This window comes from Urocampus carinirostris, chromosome 8 (genome assembly GCF_059441175.1).
Source record: "Urocampus carinirostris isolate Australia breed hairy pipefish chromosome 8, RoL_Ucar_1.0, whole genome shotgun sequence".
Lineage (NCBI taxonomy): Eukaryota > Metazoa > Chordata > Actinopteri > Syngnathiformes > Syngnathidae > Urocampus > Urocampus carinirostris.
Genome location: NC_142356.1, coordinates 14,047,622 through 14,067,370, shown reverse-complemented (window position 1 = coordinate 14,067,370; position 19,749 = coordinate 14,047,622). Strand labels below are relative to the sequence as shown.

The following is a 19,749-nucleotide window of genomic DNA, read 5'->3' as shown; positions in this document are numbered from 1 at the left end:
CGGGGATAAACAGATTGAATGGCACACTTAAAATAACCGTTATTTAAACTGCTCAACTGAAGTTAGCTGCGGAGTGTAGAAACACTAGAGAAGGTCTAGCTTGCACGTTCCAAAATCATGGGAGCAGACGAGGACAGCAGGGAAACTGATGTTGGCAAAATCTTGGAAAAGCTCACTGTTTGACAACACACCATAATTATTGTCCCAGTTTTCGGTGCATCCCTAATGTTGTTTGGTTTAATGTTTTTTTTTTCTTTCTGGGGCTTACTTACCATTAGTCTATTTAAGACACAGATAATATGATAAACTCATTATCCCGAGTTAGATTTATTAAACACAGTAGATGATCGTTGACCCACACTACAAGAAACAGCGAGTACTTACTGGGTTTAAAAGACCTGTAGTGCCAGCAGAGTGGGTACAAGGCTGACAAGTGGAGTGGGAGGTGCTACAGATGACAAACAGATACAAAGCAGTTAAGTGATGAGGGCGTGTTTTAATCCATCACAAACTGATTTAACACCTGCAAACTTAACAGTTGGCCAACATGAGAAATGTTCTGAGAAGCACTTTTGGCCCCACAATACGAATACTGCAGTAAAAAGATGTAGTCTAAAACGGCATTTGTTGCAATCAATAAGCTCACATTGAGGATCACAACCAAAACAATGCACCAGCTGCTATTTGCTGCAGTTTCTGTATTGCTGTGTTTTACCGCTTATCGTGAGAGTATTTGCACTTCCCAAACACCTTTAAGTCATTTCCATCGCAATCGCTCTCCAGTTGTTTGGTCATGCATTGTTAGGAGTACAAGTTGACCATCATAATTCTAGGTTAAAAGACTTTAGTTAATGTCATTCATTTAATTGGAAGATGTCATTGTGATGGATGACATCACAAGTGATGGCCAACTTTGTGCCGCATGTCAAAAATAAGATTTGGTACCAACCTTTCATGACTCACCTTCACGCACGTCACAACAAACCAGCACTGCAGTTTTAAGGTGGATTTTATTACAACAGATTGATAAAACATTACAAGGATGCACACAGGGACCCTTTTAAAGCAGAAATTATTAAAACAAAACTGAAATAAGAAAAAAGCTAGACTCATGAGTCACAGAAAAGTAACATTACGAAGTTGGAATAATCACCAAGACCCTCACCAACCAAAGTTGGGGACGCAAGTCCAACAGCACATAGAAACATGCTGTGAGGGCCTTCAGTGAACTACAAAAGAAATGAAATTTAACAAATGGTTTACATAAACTTGCCTTTGTAAGGGGGTTGGTATGTTCATGTAAGTCCAGCAGCTTCAACAGAAATATGAAAGACTTTAACACACTTCACCCCTAAGAACCTGAGTGAAACCTACGAGGGGAAAGAATTTTTATCTTCACTGAGTGATCAAATGAGAAAAGAAGCAGTCTGGAACTTGTGTGGTTACATGAAATGTCCGTGTTTTGCCAACAACAATTAAGTCTTCGCCACCTGGGGCCTGAAATTGTACAAGGATGAGAGAAAGGTATTAACCTCAAACCTAATGCGGGCGCAGCTTTGTTGCTTCAGTAGCGCCCAGCGGGAGACATGACGGGCGGCCTCATGCCCATAGGGGGTCCACCCTGGTAAGGGGGTACCATTGGAGGACCCTGCCCGAATGGAGGCATCCCTCCCGGCATGAAGTTTGGCATGCCCTGTGGAGGGGCGCCGTACTGACCTACAGGAATACACCAGAAGGGAAGATTGGGTCAGCATTACATCTGGAACTAAACAAGAGCATGCCAGTTTCTATTGCCACACAAAATCTTTACAGATGTTTTTTGATGTCAGAATTCCAACCATTTTGGCCAATCCAAAAAAATAGCTATTAAAATAATTTGGCTTGCTTTTGCATTATCTAGTGAAGGGGCCACCAACCTTTTTAAAGCTGAGCCACCACTTTTTTTGCTCCTGATTAGAACCAATCCAATATGAATTTATAAAATGTAAAATAAAAGTTATGTTAAAATGTTTTAATCAGATTGACATTCGTATCTAAAGTAGGCTGAGTCCATCACTTAAACATCTTATACAAGGGCAATGACTAATCTAAATATACCTATCAAAGGTTTGGGGTTGCTTAAAAGTGTCTTTTTATGTCGAATACATTTTTTCAATTACGATCATGTGAAACAACAAAAGAACAATTAGAAATACACCAAATACATTGATAATGTGCCAAATGACATTTAGCTGCAAATGTCTGTCCTTTAATGCAATATCTACCTAGGTGTATCAAGGCCTCTTTTCAGCAACCTTCACTTCCAGTGTTCTAAAAGTACATTGTGTTTACCAATTGCGTTAGACGGCTAAGGGATAATTATAAATCTCTTTGTGCAACGATGTTCGCACAGCTGAAAACAGTTTAGCTGGTTAAAAACCAGAAAACAGACTTTCCTTGGAGCATCACATTTGTGTGATTTAACTTTCCGATTCAGGATGCCAAGAAAAAAAATCTTTCATGTGCAACCCCAACATCTAATTTTGTTGAAAGAAATTGAAGCTATTTCAAAAGAGAAATTGCCAAGAAACCGAAGATCTCTTACAACGGTGTGTACTACTACCACCTTCAGAAAACGCCACAAAAAGGCTCTAACCAGAGTAGAAAAAAGTGGGAGGCACAACCAAGAAAGGGGACAAGTACATTGGTCTCTAGTTTGACAATAGGACGCCTCACTGGTCCTCAACTAGAGCTTGGTTAAACAATACCCAGGACACAAGTGAGAGATACTCAGAGATAGTGGCCTTCAAGGCAGAATGGCAAAGATAAAGCAATATCTAAGACTGGCCATAACAGGAAGAGATTTGTACAGGCAAAAGAACATAGACATTGACAACTCATTTGATGATTAAGTGACTTTTTCATGGAAAACACAACATTCTCTGGGTCCGCAGGCTACCCAGGTAGTCTAAAAGGGTGCGTTCTTGTGCGCCTCGAGGTACTTTGTCAGTGACCCCCGAGCAAGTATCTGTCAAATGTGAGTTGTCAGCTAACCATGCATGGGATGCCTCATGCCAGTATGCTGCGGTGGCAGACCTTGCTGTGGGGCCATCATGCCTGGGACAGATGCCCCTGGAGAAGCAGCTGCAAGGGCCTGCGCCGTCCTAGCTAAGAGACGGTGGTAACGGGGCAACTGGGCCCTCAGTTCCTCCTGTGGGTAGGAAAAAGACCGAACAGCTTTTTTAGGTTCTAAGAAATACTTATTGGACCCTTTATATCACAGGGACAAAACACACAAAAACAACTCTGGCTAAACAAATGTGGACTGGTTTTAAAACATGACGACAAAGGATTACTAAAGACTATGTGCTTTCATTTGATGGGTTTTAGATCTAACGCTGCTGTTAACAGGCATTAACGGTAGCAAAACTTGACGATCCTTTTTAACTGACAAAAAATACATCAGTCATTACTTACTGTGAAAAGGACAAAAGAGAGAGTTCCATCAACTTACCAGCGAGACATCCTCATCAGGGTGGATCAACTTACTGGTTGCACTCGTGGCACCGAGGGTGGCGGGTTTAGTGGGCACCGTGGCCGGGACCTTGGCCACAGTGCTGCTAGAGGGATTAGAGGATAAAGTAGAAGCAGAGGAAGAGACAGAGGGTTGGGTATATGCAGGGAAAGTTGCTTTGGGTGGGTCTGTCGTGGCGGCAGTGGCGCTGTGGGGATTTGTGGCAGCCCCTGAAGCACTTTGCTGGACCTGTGCAGATGACACAAAAGGAAAAAGGTGGAATGCTACAGAACATCTACACATTTATTGCAATACAGGGCACCCCTGTCGCGTTGCAGCATGTCATTCGCACAGACTTTGTACCAATTCCTTCTCAAGAGTTATTCGGTCACATGTAATGTTTAGCAGAAACATACAAACATTGCTGCTGTTTAGTGAATGTAGCTGTAGTTGCAAAGAGAGACAGAAGGCTCACTTCAATCACTAGTAAATATTCAAAAAGTTAAATACCTTAAATACAGGAAATTTAATTTTACTGGCTCTTTGTAAAAAAAAAAAAAAAAAAAAAAAAAAGACAATTATATGGCCTGGAATAAGATATTGGTGTTAAAATGACCACTGAAGTTTCACAAAGAGCAACTCATGATTGGAAATAGTTTGTGATGACCAAGGGTTTCACTGCATTCACAACCTTTTAACCAACCTTGTAAGAAATTTAGATTGGAACATAATCGCTATTCGACGATGGATTTACAAAACAGAAGCTTACTATTCATCCCTAGACAACTCTTGGACGCCTAACAGAGGACTAAATAATGCCGACTAACATCTCACCACCATGTACCATTTTAAACAGGACGGAGCACTTAAAAAAATAAAATACACACTTGGTAATCCATGTGACTGCCTGTAAGTTAAAATGACACAAGACAAGATGCTTTTGCAAAGTAGGAACTTGTTAACATAAAAGCACAATCTCACACAATTACTCTTAGTATCCAAAAAATCTTTTGCCCAGCCCGAAACATTAGTCTGAAAAGCTCATGCATTAGAAGTTAATCAGATGTTAACCCGCCTTAACCTGTGACCAACTTTGCAGAAAAAGTCTGAGGCAAACACTTCTGCACACCTGCTTACGTTAGAGGAGGAATTAACATGCGTGAGAAATTTGTGTGGATGGGCGGTTCGGGGAAGCGACATGCATCTAGATGCCAGCCACAGTCTGATCTGTGTGCATACTTGTGGGGTGTTAGAAAGGGGCGGCTGAGAAGAGGCAGACTGAAGGTCTGCGGGTGAAGAGGAAAGAGTTGCTGTGCCCATCTGCAGCATGGTGAAAAGGAGATAACAGTATTGGCATTTTGCAAAATCTTAACACCTAAAAATAACTATATCAGTGTTTAAGTGTTTATTGAGTGAGGGGTAGGCAAACGTGTTGAAAGATCTGAATAGGTAAATTTCGGTGAAAACCATTGTGTGACAAACAAACAATTTTTTTGAGGATGTGGTGGCAAAATTACGTGGTGAAGAATATTAGAAGTAACCGGAGATTGTTTAGAGCTCCAACCTGTGCCGCACTGGGAAAAAGAGGCTTGGTTACAGCGGGCTGAGCCGCTGGTAGCGTTGGTCGACCGGGAATGACTCCTGCTGTCGGGGCAGCAGTCATGTGGGGCATTCCTGGCCTTGGCGCCAAGTGGGGTGGCATTCCTAAGTGACAAATAATCAAAGATCAGGCTTTTTGAACGACAAGAAAATTATTGGTAATTAAAATGTAAGACATGTCATTGATTTAATGACTGTTCTTTTGTAAGTACAGCCAAACTATTATACCTGGCCCAAAAAGGATTAAAACACCTCAACAAGGGCCCTACTTGCGATAAGACAGCAATCAATATTATCTTTGAGCTGCTAAGAAACTTTTCTCAACTATTCAACTAACCTGGTGGCATGCCAGGCATCCCTGGCATCATTGGAGGCATCATCCCACCCATTGGCATCATCCTACAAGAGAATAAAACAAATTTAAGCAAATTGATTTTCCAAGTGAATTACAAACAATAACCCATCCAATGGCAGACATTATGATCCAAAGGATAACTATTGTACCCTGGAGGCATGCCGTGCATTGGAGGCATTCCGTGCATCATGGGAGGAACACCCGGCATCATTGGTGGCATTCCTGAAAACAATGAAGGGTAAGAGCATTTACGAAAACAGTTTAGAATGACATTTTTGGACAAGCGGAGAAAGGTCTCTCTCATACCTTGATATCCAGTTGGGGGCATCCCTGGAGCCACAGGGGGAATCCCTGGCTGAGCCATTGGCGCAACATAGCCTGTTTGAGGTGGCACTCCAGTCACATGAGGCCCCGAGGGACCAGGCTCATCATCATCGTCATCATCATCCGAATCATCTGGGTTTTTCTTTTTTCCATCTGAGGGAAGGAATTATACAAAAGAAATGTGGTTTGGTGACCGGTTTGCTTGCAAGTTGGTAAGAATGTTGATCATTGTTTTGTTTTCGACACAATGATTAAGTCTGCTTTAATAAAAAAATAAAAGAGACTATCAGTGTTGGCTGAAATACAATAATTTTACTTGAAGACAATTTACAAGTATAGCTGCTCCAAGCTGATGCACAAACCTTGAGATTTCTGTTGCAATGTCCGTCTCCTTTCTTGCATGTCTTTTTCAGGAATCCCCTCCATACCGTAGATCTCCAGCTCAATGTCAGTTCTTCCGGGGATTGCATTTGGTACACCATCAATAGTCTCTTTGTGCACCTGTAAGACGTGCAAAGTGAGCTTGTTCGCAAGGAGAATCGCATCTGAAATTACAGAGTTCACCCACCTGCATACAGTGAATGGCTAAACCAGGTCCGGTGTATAACTTCTTGTGGCAAATGTGACATTTAAAATGTTTTGCCTTTTGGTGTTGGATGAGAATCTTTTCGTCGTCAAAATCACGATTGCAATACCTTAGAATATGATTAAGGACGGATCTCCAATTACGTATAAACACATGCTATTTAACTTGACAGTGATTCTTGTTTGATTCTATAGATTAAATACATTACATTCAAGGCGCGTAGCAGTCGATGACGTGTTAATTACACAAGCAACAATGCTAGGCTAACGCATAGCCAACATGGGCTTCAATAGATTAACGGTGACCAATTGCAACAATTAACTCGACGTATAGTTACACAATAAGTCCAAACAAGCATTTTTAACAGAACAGCGCAACTTTATGTCAGCATTATTCGGCATTTACATCGACGAGGCGCTCGAGCTAATTGAGGCCTATCTTTTGTCGTACTACCCAGCGCCATTTCCCCCTTCGCTATTTTCATTTTCTCTTTAAATGGATACCAGCACCACGGCTTCATCTGCTTCTTCTTCTTCCTCCCCATTCTTGCGCCGAGAACTAAAAAAAGTAAGTCGTCGTCTGTCGAATTCTTATTATCTTTTTGACAACAGCATGCTGTGAACACAACCTCCACGCCGAAAATGGCGCCTGAAACAGGAAGTAGAAGCGGTCGATTTCTTTCGACGTGGGTGACGTCACGCGTCTTTGACGAGTTGATTAACTGTAATAGTATTGATTATTAATGATATGATCGTGAACCATAAAATAAATTTGTTGTTGTTGCTTTCTGTTTATTATTTTCCGTTTGGAGGAACACAAAAAAATCGGAAATGTGCGGGATTGAATTGAATTATTCTGTCATCCACTTGATGGCGACACCCTCACGTAGATATATTTACAGTAAATACCGAAGTTAATAAATTTACTCAAGATTAAAATTCCTTATATGTATATGTATTATTTAACCAACAGTTGTGATTCTCCAATGTCCCTACAAGATTTGCACGATTTCATTTTATTACTTTCACTCGACGTCCGGTCTTTTTCATCAATATTGTTATTGTATACATTTAAAGAAGCTCCCCTTACCCATGTTTTAAAAAACTGTTCCAGGTTGTTTTGCTGAGTTTTCTTAATCCAATGTCTGTTTGTTTTTAAGATTCTTTTTTTGTATTTTCAAAATACATATGTTTCTAGTAATTGAAAACTGTAACTTCTCAGTATTATCTTATCCATCCATCCATTATCTGCACCGCTTATTCTCAGTAGGGTCGCGAGGGAGCTGGAGCCCATCCCAACTATCTTCAGGTAGCGGGCAGGGGACACCCTGAACTGGTTAGTCTACAGAGACCAAAAACTCACTCGCTCATTCACACCTAGGGACAATTTGGACCGGCCAATTAACCTGACACGCATGTTTTTGGAATGTGGGAGGAAATCAGAGTGCCCGGAGGAAACCCACACAAGCACGGGGAGAACATGCAAACTCCACACAGTAAGGTTTGATCTCAGGACCCACTTGCGTTTACGTTTCTCTGTTTTATTGGAAGGAAGGGTTGCACCCACGATCCGGTGATCGCTGGCCGCGGGAAGCAGGTTGCGCTGAATGCAGAAGTGGGACTTCCGTGGCGAGCGATGGTGGTGTCGGGAACAGAAAAAAACGGGTTAGTAGCCGGGACAGGAGAGCAAAAAACCTGGTCAGGATCGGAGACAAGTCGAAAGCCAGGAGAGGAGAGTAGATGTGGTCAGGATCAAAAAACGGGTCGAAGTTGGGAAACAGACGGAGGCAAAAACAGGTGGGAGTCAGGGTTGAAAAAGCTTGCCTACAGTAAGCTGAGGTTCGCAGACGGACTGACAACAGATGACAGAAAGGAGTGTGTTGAAATAGGGACAGGGAGCCAATCAGAGTCTGAGGCAGTTGGCGCCAAAGGAGCGGGCATAGGTTGGTTATTAAATAAATACCAATAATTCTTTTCTGTATAAAAGTTTTTAATGAATTCCGGTATGCACATATCAAACCTACAAAATATCCACATTGTTAAAATATTAGTATTCCTCATCTTTATGTCACAGCCCTGATAATACACACAGACTATCTTTGACTCATATTTAAATAAGTTGCATACAAGTTATGTACAATGCAGACAGACCACACAATGCACTCTACATACAAATATCTTAGAGTAAAATCAGCAAACACATTAAGCTGTGTTTAAAATAAGCAACAATCAGGTTTGCGCCAAGCAGTTACCAGAGTAAAGAGAGTTGAAAAATACAGTACTTTTCAGTTCAAATGAATAAAACAACTATATTATGCTTTGACGGGGACATATATTGGGTATGTTTACATATAGGCAATAATTAGATTAGAAAAAGAATATTCCTAGTATTCTGATTATGTGCACCCATGCAAACGTGCACTATATTCCGATTAGGTCTTAGTCCGACTGTGATGATATCGAGTGCTAGGGTTCAGTTGGTCCTCACATTTTCCCATTACTTGTGCTCATATACATATTTGGGTAATCTGATTGCTTGTGTGTGTGTGTGCAGTCTTCCTCAATCTGGATATTTTTATTCCTTAAAGCACCATGGGATTTGTAGTACATAGGCGAACGCTACGTGCAAACTCTAGCTTCTTTGCCAAAAATGCATTGTGTATTGGTTGATTTATGCTGGAAATTTTAGTTTTATTTTACGCCCCCACTAGCAAGCTACCACAGTTGTATCCATCTAAATATAGTAAATGTCACAGTCGTATCCGTCCATCTTTAGTGTAAGTCTTTGCTTTTAGCTAGCCACATACAAGACGCAGCAAAGGAGCTCAGGTTTGGAACGTGGAGGAACCAAGCCAGTACTTGGTTGAATTTGGTGAGTGACATGAATAAAATCATCCGTCATTTAAAGGGACAATGCATATTATATTATATAAAGAAAAAAAACTTAAAAAAAATTAAATACAATATTGATTAAACTAATAATGAAAAGTAATGATAAAAAATCCGAACAATGAAATAAATCACATTTTTAAATACTCGTAGATCGGGAACAACTGTCATAACAGTCAGAAATCTTGCTGCTGCGGCTAACCTCCAAAAACAAAAACCTTGCACACATTTAGGCTAAAAGTGAGAAGAAAAACAGTCTGTATCACTTTGAGTCGCCGTAGTTTGTATTCTTCCTTGTGCTTTTTAGCACTCGTTTTCAGCTGCACAACACAATACGGTGACATCTAGTGGTCAAATAATACACTGTCCCTTTAGATGAAAAGTTATATGTGGAAATTACTTCTATTTGCAAATAGATATACTGGGTTATTTGTTTGTCTCTTGGCATGTTGGCTTTTTATTCGCATTGCTACTGAAATCCAATATACCATTTCCAATCGGACTATTGCCTGCATGAAAACATAATCATTGATCCATTTGCAATATTTGTATCATAGTAAACTTACACCAATTCATCCTGTCAAAGTAACATCTGTGTGTTTGGTCGTAATACTACAGCGATACCATCACTAAATAACAGCTTTTCAGACATTCACAATCTCTAAACACAATAGTTTGGCATCATACAAGAAAGCTTAGAATTCTAAATGGCACTTGTATTTGTGTATAGAGCAGTATACACGTTTTGGTGCAGTTGTTACACACAAAATCAAAGACTCATGCATGTGGTTCAACTCATTTTCAGAAGCTTTACATACAAATGGAACAGTTGCCCTCATTTCTTGATGTGAAAGTGCAATAAAAGAAAATTTTAAAATGCAAAAAAAAACGGAGAGTTGTGCAGGTGTTTTTTCACACAGTTTAGTAGGCAATTTCAGGTTGAGGCTTAGACACGACGTCAACATGGGATGAATTATAAATCTAAATCCTCGGGTAAAAAAATAACAGGCAGACCAGTGCCTGCCAAAGTAGCAGACGGGCCTAAAGCCTCTATTTGTAAACGCACTTTAAGCTGGTCCAAGCGTTTTGCTGACGTCAGGCCCAAACCAGGCACATATTTCCAAAAGCTCCACTTTAAAGGACACCTCCAAACCACATGGCTTTTGCAAACATGAACAGTGTTTCTGTAAAGATAAACAGCCGATTTCAATGCTTTGCAGTGGATAATTATTTAAAATAGAAATAGGTGAAGATCGATACCAGTAGCGGTCCCAATAGTGACCTTATTTCAAGATGTAGGTACTGGCACCTGAAAAATGGCTGCTTTCTAGAGGCTGTTTGACTACCAAGAGTTCAAAATTAGAGGAATTTTATCATTCCTTCGATGTTATTCAAAGGACACAGATTAGTTTAGGGTTTGAACATACAGTGGCTCTAGTTTATACGAGATCAATTTGTTCCCAGATCAAGAATCTCTTATACCTTGACTGAATTTTCCCCATAATAATTGAGAATCAATTAATCTGTTTCCGGCCTCCCCAAATCATTCAAGTTAACCATAATTAGCTATTAAACACAATTTACCGATCACTTAAAACACATTCAAATAGTATTTTAGCATGAACATACAGTAATATAAATAAGATGACATTATTGAGATGGAACATGGAAGAAGTCATTGGTTTATAATGGTAGTGTATGTGTGGTGGTGGAGGAGTTAGGGATTATGAGCAAGCACGATTAAAAATAAATAACACAGCGCGCGGGATCAGGTCTGTAGGGTGGGAAACGCACGTGCTAACTGCGACGAGCTGATAGTTGAGGGGAGCGGTCACTAGTCGTAACGTTTGGTAATTCCCTTCGTTTGGATTTTCTCTCGTATGTCAGGCAAGATTTTTGCTTGACAAGACATCTCGTATCTAGGATTTCTTGTAACGAGAGGAGCTTATATGTAGAGGGACCACTGTGTTTCTTTTAAAAATATCGGACTTTTTATGTAGTGTGGCGTTTATCACTATTGAAGATTACTCAAGAGGCATGTATCACACCGTTCTAAAAGTAATGGCGAAAGAGAATAGCACAAACTGATGTGGATTAATCTATGCTTAAAAGTAAACTATACCAAGTGTGACTTAAAGGCTCCAGCAGTGATTTGCAGAAAAGAAAGATTAAATTATCTTAATTTTATCCTTAATAGGATTCTTGAGGGTGCTAAAGCCCAACTCAGCAGACATCGGGCAGTGGGCTATCTCTGGACTGAATGCTGGACAATAACAGGGCACACATAGATATTAAACCAGTCACACACATACATCCATACCTAGGGAATTTTTGCAGTCACCGAACAGCCTGCAGGCATGTTTTTAGTAGAATGGGTGAAGAACCTGAGTGCCACCAGAAAACCCACCTAGGCTTAGGGAAACATGCAAACTTCACACTGGAGAGTGTGTTCCAACTAGAGGGGAATCACACTTCTCAGCCTCCCTGGTAAGGTCTAACAGGAAGTCGAACGTAGGATCCAAGAGGAGCAGTGTTTTTTTGCCGGGCCGTGGAACAGTGGACCAGCTATACACACTCTGCAGGGTCCTTGAGGGTGTACCGAAGTTTGCCTATCCGGTCTACATGTGTTTTGTGGATTTGGGTATGGTGTTCGCTCATGTTGGGGGTGCTCCTGGAGTATAGGGTACCGCACAGTCGTATCAAGTCCCTGTATGCGCGGATCCAGACCCTGTATCGGTCCGTTGCGGTGAAGAAAGAGCTGAGTCGAAAAGCAAAGCTGTCAATTTACCAGTCAATCTACGTTCCTACCCTCACCTATGGTCATGACATGTTGGTGATGACTGAAAGAACAAGATCCCGGATACAGGCGGCTGAAATGAGCTTCCTCTGAAGGGTGGCTAGGCTCTCCCTTAGAGATAAGGTGAGAAGCTCAGACATTTGGGAGCAACTCAATGTAGAGCCGCTGCTCCTCTGCTTAGAGAGGAGCCAGTTGAGTTGGATAAGGATGCCTTCTGGACACCTCCCTCCATAGGTGTTCCGGGCATGTTCTACCACCAGGAGGCCCAGGACACGTTGGAGAGACTGTCTTAAAGCTTGCCTCGGAACGCCTCGGGATCCCGCCAGATTAGCCTGATGAAGTGGCTGCAGATAGGGAGGTCTGGGCTTCCCTGCTAAGGCTGCTGCCATCGCAAGCCAACGGATAGATGGATGGACGCATGGATGGATGGAGCAAACCCTAAAAATTCTTAATTCATTTGTGAGGACTCAGAAGTAGTAGAGGTGATTTATGATAACAAAAATAAAGTCTGTCTTTTAAATATTCTGTGCCTGAAGAGGATCCAATAACCGACAATTTTCCATCATTGACAGAATTTTTTTAAGAGTTGCAATTTTAAGGCCATTCGTCATTACGAGTTGAAAATTGGGCGATAAACCACAGCAGCAGTACGTCCTTAGGAATTAAGTGCGTCAACTTAGGAGAGAAAGAGAGAGAGAAACAGAGAGAGATATAGACAGGACAAAAAGAACAATGTCGGCTGGATAGTAGACAAAAATCAGCAAAAGTAAGCCCGGCCCTACCAGAATGTAATGAGTGACATTTTAGACCCAATTTGGCTAAAATTCAGGTCAGGTCGTCTATGACTTGGGCTTGAGATCTTACCTCTTTTTGTAAGGGTGGATGACAATCTAGAGTGGTTTTACAATTTTATATGAGAGGCGTCGGCAAGTGGCTAAAAACAGATAAAAGCATCTTTGCACATGACATTGAAGTCCGCATTTGAGGAGACTCGTACACTCAATCGACAGAAAGAAACAAAGGGGGGTCCATGTCTCAGGGTGACGGAGGCAACCGCACGTCAAGCATGCTGTAGGCAAAAATGTTCCAGAAAACGGCGCAGAGCACGAACAAGGCGTAGACGCAAAAGAAGATCCAAAAGAGGGACTGTTCCTGGAGTCGCTGCTCGTAGTTCTGCAGTACCACCACACCTAGCGTGAGACCCACCAAAACTCCACCCAGGTGAGCCACAAAGCTGGGGTTGGGGCAAGGAGGAAAGGCAGGCGGGTAAAAGCGCAGCCACACCGCTCGGCCAAATTCCACGCTCACTGCGAGTGGGCAGAAGACACACAAAAAAAAACATATGGCTAGCTAACATTCATAATACTGTTACAATGTAAAAGAATACATATTATAATAATAATTCTTCACCTGTTAAAAATAAATAGGGGAAAAGTATTATTTCACTGATTTTGCCATGTTTTATTTTCAATGTCTTTTATGAGTAATATTTTAAAAATAATCTTAAAAATAAGCAATATTATATCATAAGGTATTGATACATTTGTAAAAAAACAACTTGAAATGTATATATTTTAACAAGTAATAAAATTCAATTAAAATACATTTTAAACTGAAAATAAACCATAATCTATTTATTATTTTGCTAATTTTCAGAATTCGTCTTTCTCTGCAAACCTTTTTGAAGCTGAGAGCTACTTTTTTGTTGCTAATTAATGATACATATAAGAACTCATCAAGTTATTACTATGTTATTATTATTTTGTAACCGGGTAATAATTATTAGAAATAGGATTAAAATGGGCTCAGTCAACCACTAAATCTTCAGCTTTACATACATTGATCTCAATGATTTCTCATTCCAGCTGGATATCAAATTTCCTAGACTGTCACAATGCCCGCATACTGGTAAGCTACTTGCCCGAAGGTCTGCGGGCTACTCAGGTGTTCAAATGGTAGTCAGGGTAGCCCTAAAACTCTTACTTACTGCACACAAGAGCCATGGCCATCCGGAATAACTTAAACTGACACTTCATTCCAGACCAGTTCTATAAAAGAAAGAGAATGTAAGACAAACATGATGAAAAACAATTAAAGGTGGGGGGCTCCAAGTGAGGTGTACTTCTAAAAGGTTGAAAGTCAAACATGTATTCTATTAAGCATGTGTTAATAATGCCAAGTTGAGTTCAAAGAGCTTTTATGCTTATTTTTCCACCGCGCCGATCAGCTTTTATTTTACTTTTAGCAAAGCTGTTCCAGGCGGAACACAGTAGGTAGGAGGAATGGAGAGCATGGGGCGGGGTGTAGGAGAGTGACGTCGTGCAGCCCCCACCCCCCCCCCCCCCCCCGTGTGTTTTTGTTGTTGTTTGTTGGTGTTTGATGCAGGATTCACCATTTGCTCTACATTTGCTTGAAAGGTAACATAATAGCTATCAAAGTAACACTGTCCGTTGTGTACAGTTGAGCAGTTTGCTCGTTACCATCAAGTGACTGTACGAACATCGAAAAACAATAATTTAGAGAAAAATAATGTTTTCCCAAGATAATTAATTGCTGTCAGCTAACCTAAAAAACACGTATACTAGCACTGCAGTTACACATGGATTATTAATTTTGGTGCCTGCAGCATACGGATGAGAGCAAAATATGACCAAAAAGGGATTTATAAGTTATTTCTAAACAAAAATAGCAGGTATATTAATTTTTTAGGAGGGGATATGCATTCAACGCCAGTGCGCACTTCCGAATGGCCTTGTAACTCAACCCTGCAATTGCCCGAACATGGCCACAGTTATCCTAAATTTTCTCAGGTAGCGCTGGATGAAAGACTTGCCAATTTACTAGATTATGTTTGGTTGGGCAATCCAGTCCCCCTGTTGTATTTATTGCGATACAACGTACGGCGTCATTTTTGTTTACTTTATGCATTTGGCTCATAAGTGAACGCGCATCATAAGCAAGCTCAAAAGAGAATGCAATAAGGGTTGCGGCCATGAGTAAAAAGTTATATATTCTTTACAGCTCTTTAAAGTCTTTCACATCACTAAATATTATGAAATGTGGGTATGTGTGGAGTGAGCCGCACCTGCTGAACCAAAAATAACCTTCTTTGATAAAGAAGCTCAATGAGTGATGTGATAATCATCTACTAGTACACAAAGGCACACACACATTACCATCACAACATTGGCCAGGTGTGCAGAGACCAGAGCGTACACCCCGCCGGACGAGCCTACCACAGGAGCAGTCATATCCGTGACAGACACCGCCAGGGACCCTGCAGAGACCAAAATGATTCAAAAATGAAGGGATCTGGATATTTTTAGACACCGTTTGGGAATTGCAATGAATTTATGATTACTGTATGTATTTGTGTATAACGCACACTCATGTATAACGAGCACCCATGAATCTTTATTTTAGATCGGTATACAAATTTGTATCACTTTTTCTTAGCTCAGTGACAAATGTTGATGAATACGTGGAGTCATGATTAAACTATGAACTCAATATCAACATAAAATTTACAATATTTATTTAACATCCTTCAAAGTCCAATTCATCATCACTCTTTTGCCCAGCGCCGTCTGCACTGATCCTTGTTTAGATAGATAGATAGATAGATAGATATATAGATAGATACTTTATTCATCCCCAAAGGGAAATTCACATTTCCAGCAGCATCCCTGAGCTGAGAACAATACAATAATAAAGCAAAAAGAATACAATATACAAACACCCAGTGTGACGTGCAAATGCCCACTGAAGCGGGTTATATAGAATATCTAAATAGTGCTACACAGAATACATATTGCAATAAAATTCGGTAATATGCAATGTAGGGGGTGTGGTTTGCAGTATTTTATGACAATTTTACAAAAGAACTTTGCATGCACCTTGGATTCAAACCATTATTTATGACAAAAAATGGGCCTCAACACTCTTAAAGGCTCGGACAAGAGAAATTGTGCTTCGGGTTTGATGTTGCTGCTTGCTGGCTTAATGTCAGTGTCTGCTATTGCCCGCAGGACCTGGTAATGGTGCCACCTATAGCTTAGGCCTTTGAGCAACAGTTAATGATGTGTTCAAATGATCCTCTTTACTGACAAAGCTTACACACAGGTGAATCTATCAGGCCCCAGGTGAACAGGTTGTCAGGAATTTGAAGTGGTTAGGCTCCGCTTTCCAAAGTTTGGTCCAGGTGAACTTCTGGCCAGCAATGTACTCCCAACTTTGTCCAGGCCACTTGCTTGCTCGTGCCCACCCCTCTGCTGAAGCTCTTCTCTTGTACCTCAGCGTGAACCTTGTCCTGAATAAGCTTTCGCCTTTCCTGTCCTTTGGATCTGCTGTAGCCGGATTTTGGGTTCCTACCAAGCCCGGCCTGTAGTTACAGTTCCCACCAGCGAGCTATGCCGCAGTCTCGCTTCAGCCTGCTCTACTGCCTCCTGGGCTTGTCTCTTCTTCCCTGTTCTGACCTCTACACCTGCTGAAGAGACTTTTCCGTCTGTTGAATCTCGGTAAAGCAGGACTTCTCTGGCCCGGGAAACCTTGAACTCTTCTGCTGGACTTCTGAAGGGGAGTTGCAGCTTGATGTCGTGGCCGAAAAGGGCAATGTTACTCAAGCTCCGGGTCAGGCATAGCCACCTGCACAAAGATGAGCTGATCTTCCTCTCAAAGCTCTTCACGGTGGAATTAGTACATCAGCAGCGGCCAGGGGAGACGGGGCAGGATACCATGCTGTTAGATCCAGGCCTTACACTTCCCCGGAAGTCCCGACTTGTCCATTTAATTGTATTTTTCTAATGTATCAAACAGTGTCAAGAAAAGGACAAAACCTAAAATAGCATGGTTATTTTTTATTGCTTTCGCCTTTTGTCCCCATCCGTGTTTCAACTGTCAACACACAAGTTCATCAAATCACACAAAGGAACATGAGTGCGTTTCGCACAGAGAGCCATCGACCACTCAATGACTCCCGACTTGGCCTCTAACCTCTGCCCTGACCCCCATCTAAGTGCCAGCTGAGCCGTTGTCTGCTTGCCTGTGTTGTGTAGATGCGGAATTGTTCCATTTCGAATGGATATCCTAATTTTAAAACATGCATAGGTGAGAAAATAGTACATATGTTCGGGTTTTATCAATATGTATATTTCATCGGTTTATTCCAATTATTTTCTGAGATAATGCATTTTGAAGACATCCTGCTTCATCTTTGACTTCCTGTTCTGTGACGTAGTCATAGATACACTGGCACCCTCACAAGTCAGTCACCATATTAGTTTACATTTTAATTAGTCGGATAGATTAGGAGTGTGTGAAGCCAAGTTTTAGTAGTTTTTGTGGGGAATGCCTACACCTTGTGTCGCAGTTGGGTGCAGTTATACAAGAAATGGGGAAAACTGGTAAAAATAACACACACAGAGCTAACAGGGGCGAACTCAGTCGGTAATAAAAAAAATTGACACAGAAGGCTACCTGGCTTCTAAAGAAGACTAACTGTGACCGATCTAAGGGGAAACGGGAGGCTGGCTGACCGTAAGCATGCAGTAAAGCAGCCAGGTTTTACAGGGCCCATTAACAAAAAACCTCCACGGCAACAAACACGAACCTAGCCATAAATAGACCAATGGACACAGCAGGCTAGCCGACTGCTAAAGAAGGCTAACCCGGACTGATCGGCGGGAAAACGTGAGGCTGGCCAACTGAAAACATCCAGTAAGCAGCCAGGCTACCCAAAAAACAACAACGAAAAACGGATGCAGTAACACACATGAACCAAGCTGGGAATTAACAGATGGACACGGCAGGCTAGCCAACTGCTAACAGGGCTAACCCGGACCAAACAAATCTGGAAGCCTTTTGCATCCCCGACACTAACGGGGAGCTATCCGGACAATATTATACCAACAGCATCACACGGGGCAAAATACACACAGGAAAAAACACAATTGCCTACCTAAAAGGTGGAGAAGGCAAAAAGGAAACACACTGTAACGGTGGTAAGTAAACTAACCTCGAGAAGCTTTTGGAGATCAAAGCACGTATCGTTTAGTACTGAAAAATAAACATTTATTAAAATAATATGATCTATAAAGATACAAAAAGTTTAGTTTAACTTACTTTTGGAAGATGACCTTAAAGAGTTAGGCCACTTCCTCCTTCGTGGTAGAAAGTGGCCGAAAAAAGGCGATGCAACCATTTTCTCAACCACACCAAGCTTCCATATTCCACTTTCATTTCAAATGAAACGGCTCACCTCTCCTTTACAATTTACACCTACCATATTGAAAGGATGCACGAGATGTTATACAATAAAAATGTCAAAAATCTTAGCAGGCTGGAGAAACAGTGTAGAATGTTTACACACAAACTAGGAGGAGGAAGCCGGATCTCTTCTTGGAGGTGGATGCTGGCTGACCTCTCACAGCGCTACACGCCCGTAGCGGCGGAAAGAGGCACTAAAGTACTGTCCTGTACTCAGAAAAAGGTCCACACAATACAAACTCTGAAAAATGTTTTCGTATGTACCGTTTTTCGTAACCTGAATGGTCGAAACTAGAGGACCGTCTGTATTTTATTGAATATTCAAAACATACTCGCGATAAACTTTTTCACCCACAAATCAATCCCTCAATTTATACATTCGAATTTAACAACAATGGAAGTCATAGATCATAATCAGGGTCAATGTTAGTTCGCTGAAGTTTTCTCAAATCCTCAAGGAACGATAACAAGCTAATTCAATTTGTTCCAGTACCACAGCAACCACCAATGACAACATTAAAACACAACTTCCACATCTGTGCAGCTATCTGGCACGAGTCTATGTATGGTTGCCCTAGCACCGTCTTGTATAGGGCCTCACACTTTATGCAACGCAGCCCTTTTCTTTCGCCACAGTTGTAAAAGAATATGTGCTGATCTTTGGAATTACCACCTTGAACGGTCGTATAATCCAAAACAGCGTGCGATAAACAACTTCGACCAGAACGGAACCCGGCGTCCGGCATGCTGGGTATGGCGCCGTTTGCGTTCTGTCTTTAAATCCATACATCCCAAATTACACACACAGTTTGCGCCACATGTTCGTCGGGCTAAAAATGTAAGAAATGGACGTGAATAAGTTCATGTTTATGGCTGTTGAAGCCTGCGACTTTAACTCCAGGGCGGCTTGTGCAAAGACGAAACTGAGTTTCGTTTTTTTAATCAGAGCACGCAGCTTTTAATCACCTGCGCTCTGTAGTCTCAAAATTATGACACTTGATTCATTAGTTTCCCATGTATGCACATGAACAAAGCAGTATTATTCAACTTTATAGGAGGATGTTAAAGTCAGCTGTCAATAAGTGATAAAATAAACACATGTAATGACTATATAATAAACATATAAGGACCATAAAAAACATGAAGACCCAATTACACTGATATTTAGTTGATCAGGTTGCTGTCTGAGAGGAAATACGACTAGTGACTAGACTCAAAAGCCGACGCTCAATACGACAGCACGCCCTCTTCTCTCCCTCGGTGGTCGATATCTAATTAAAACAGCGGACTTGATTGATGCTCATTTCTCCCGGGGCTTAGTTCGCACAGGACACTTCAGCTGGTGTCCAGGAGGGTGGTGGTGGTGGTGGTGGAGGGGTCAGTTTACAGAGCCTTGCACTCATACATGCGAACAATCACACAGTGGGAGATAGTAGGGACGGA

The 19,749-nt window shown here is 41.4% G+C and overlaps 2 protein-coding genes across 5 annotated transcripts in view; both read right to left on the bottom strand.

Moving 5' to 3' along the window:
* Positions 1–991: 991 nt before the first annotated feature.
* On the bottom strand, positions 992–7,028 carry LOC148360773 (BUB3-interacting and GLEBS motif-containing protein ZNF207-like). Of its 4 annotated transcripts, XM_088341679.1 has the most exons (12): positions 6,861–7,028; positions 6,340–6,466; positions 6,134–6,272; positions 5,754–5,924; positions 5,597–5,669; positions 5,430–5,491; positions 5,058–5,197; positions 4,733–4,813; positions 3,494–3,742; positions 3,034–3,190; positions 1,533–1,716; positions 992–1,370 (listed from the first exon to the last, which is right to left on the bottom strand). In XM_088341679.1, exons 1-11 carry the CDS (start codon positions 6,899–6,901, stop codon positions 1,565–1,567), a joined length of 1,392 nt encoding a protein of 463 aa, XP_088197805.1. In that variant the 5' UTR covers positions 6,902–7,028; the 3' UTR covers positions 992–1,370; positions 1,533–1,564. The 4 variants fall into 4 exon arrangements, with proteins under 4 accessions (XP_088197805.1, XP_088197804.1, XP_088197806.1 ...); XM_088341678.1 differs by having other exon boundaries at positions 992–1,716; XM_088341680.1 differs by having other exon boundaries at positions 992–1,716; positions 3,076–3,190.
* Positions 7,029–11,953: 4,925 nt separating this feature from the next.
* rhbdl3 (rhomboid, veinlet-like 3 (Drosophila)) overlaps positions 11,954–19,749 on the bottom strand; it is a 64,382-nt gene continuing 56,586 nt past the window's right edge. The window contains exons 8-10 of the mRNA XM_088341677.1: positions 15,219–15,319; positions 14,030–14,090; positions 11,954–13,349 (exon numbers count right to left, since the gene is read on the bottom strand). Coding sequence (XP_088197803.1) covers positions 13,078–13,349; positions 14,030–14,090; positions 15,219–15,319 — 434 coding nt within the window. The 3' untranslated portion in view covers positions 11,954–13,077. The remainder of the gene's footprint in view (positions 13,350–14,029; positions 14,091–15,218; positions 15,320–19,749) is intronic.

Excerpts from the sequence above, each read along its gene's own strand:
- LOC148360773 (XM_088341678.1), bottom strand. The coding sequence starts at position 6,901 with ATGGGGAGGAAGAAGAAGAAGCAGATGAAGCCGTGGTGCTG. Across the intron at positions 6,273-6,339 it reads TAGCCATTCACTGTATGCAG|GTGCACAAAGAGACTATTGA; the intron begins GTGGGTGAACTC and ends CACGTCTTACAG. Across the intron at positions 5,925-6,133 it reads ATTGCAACAGAAATCTCAAG|ATGGAAAAAAGAAAAACCCA; the intron begins GTTTGTGCATCA and ends TCCTTCCCTCAG.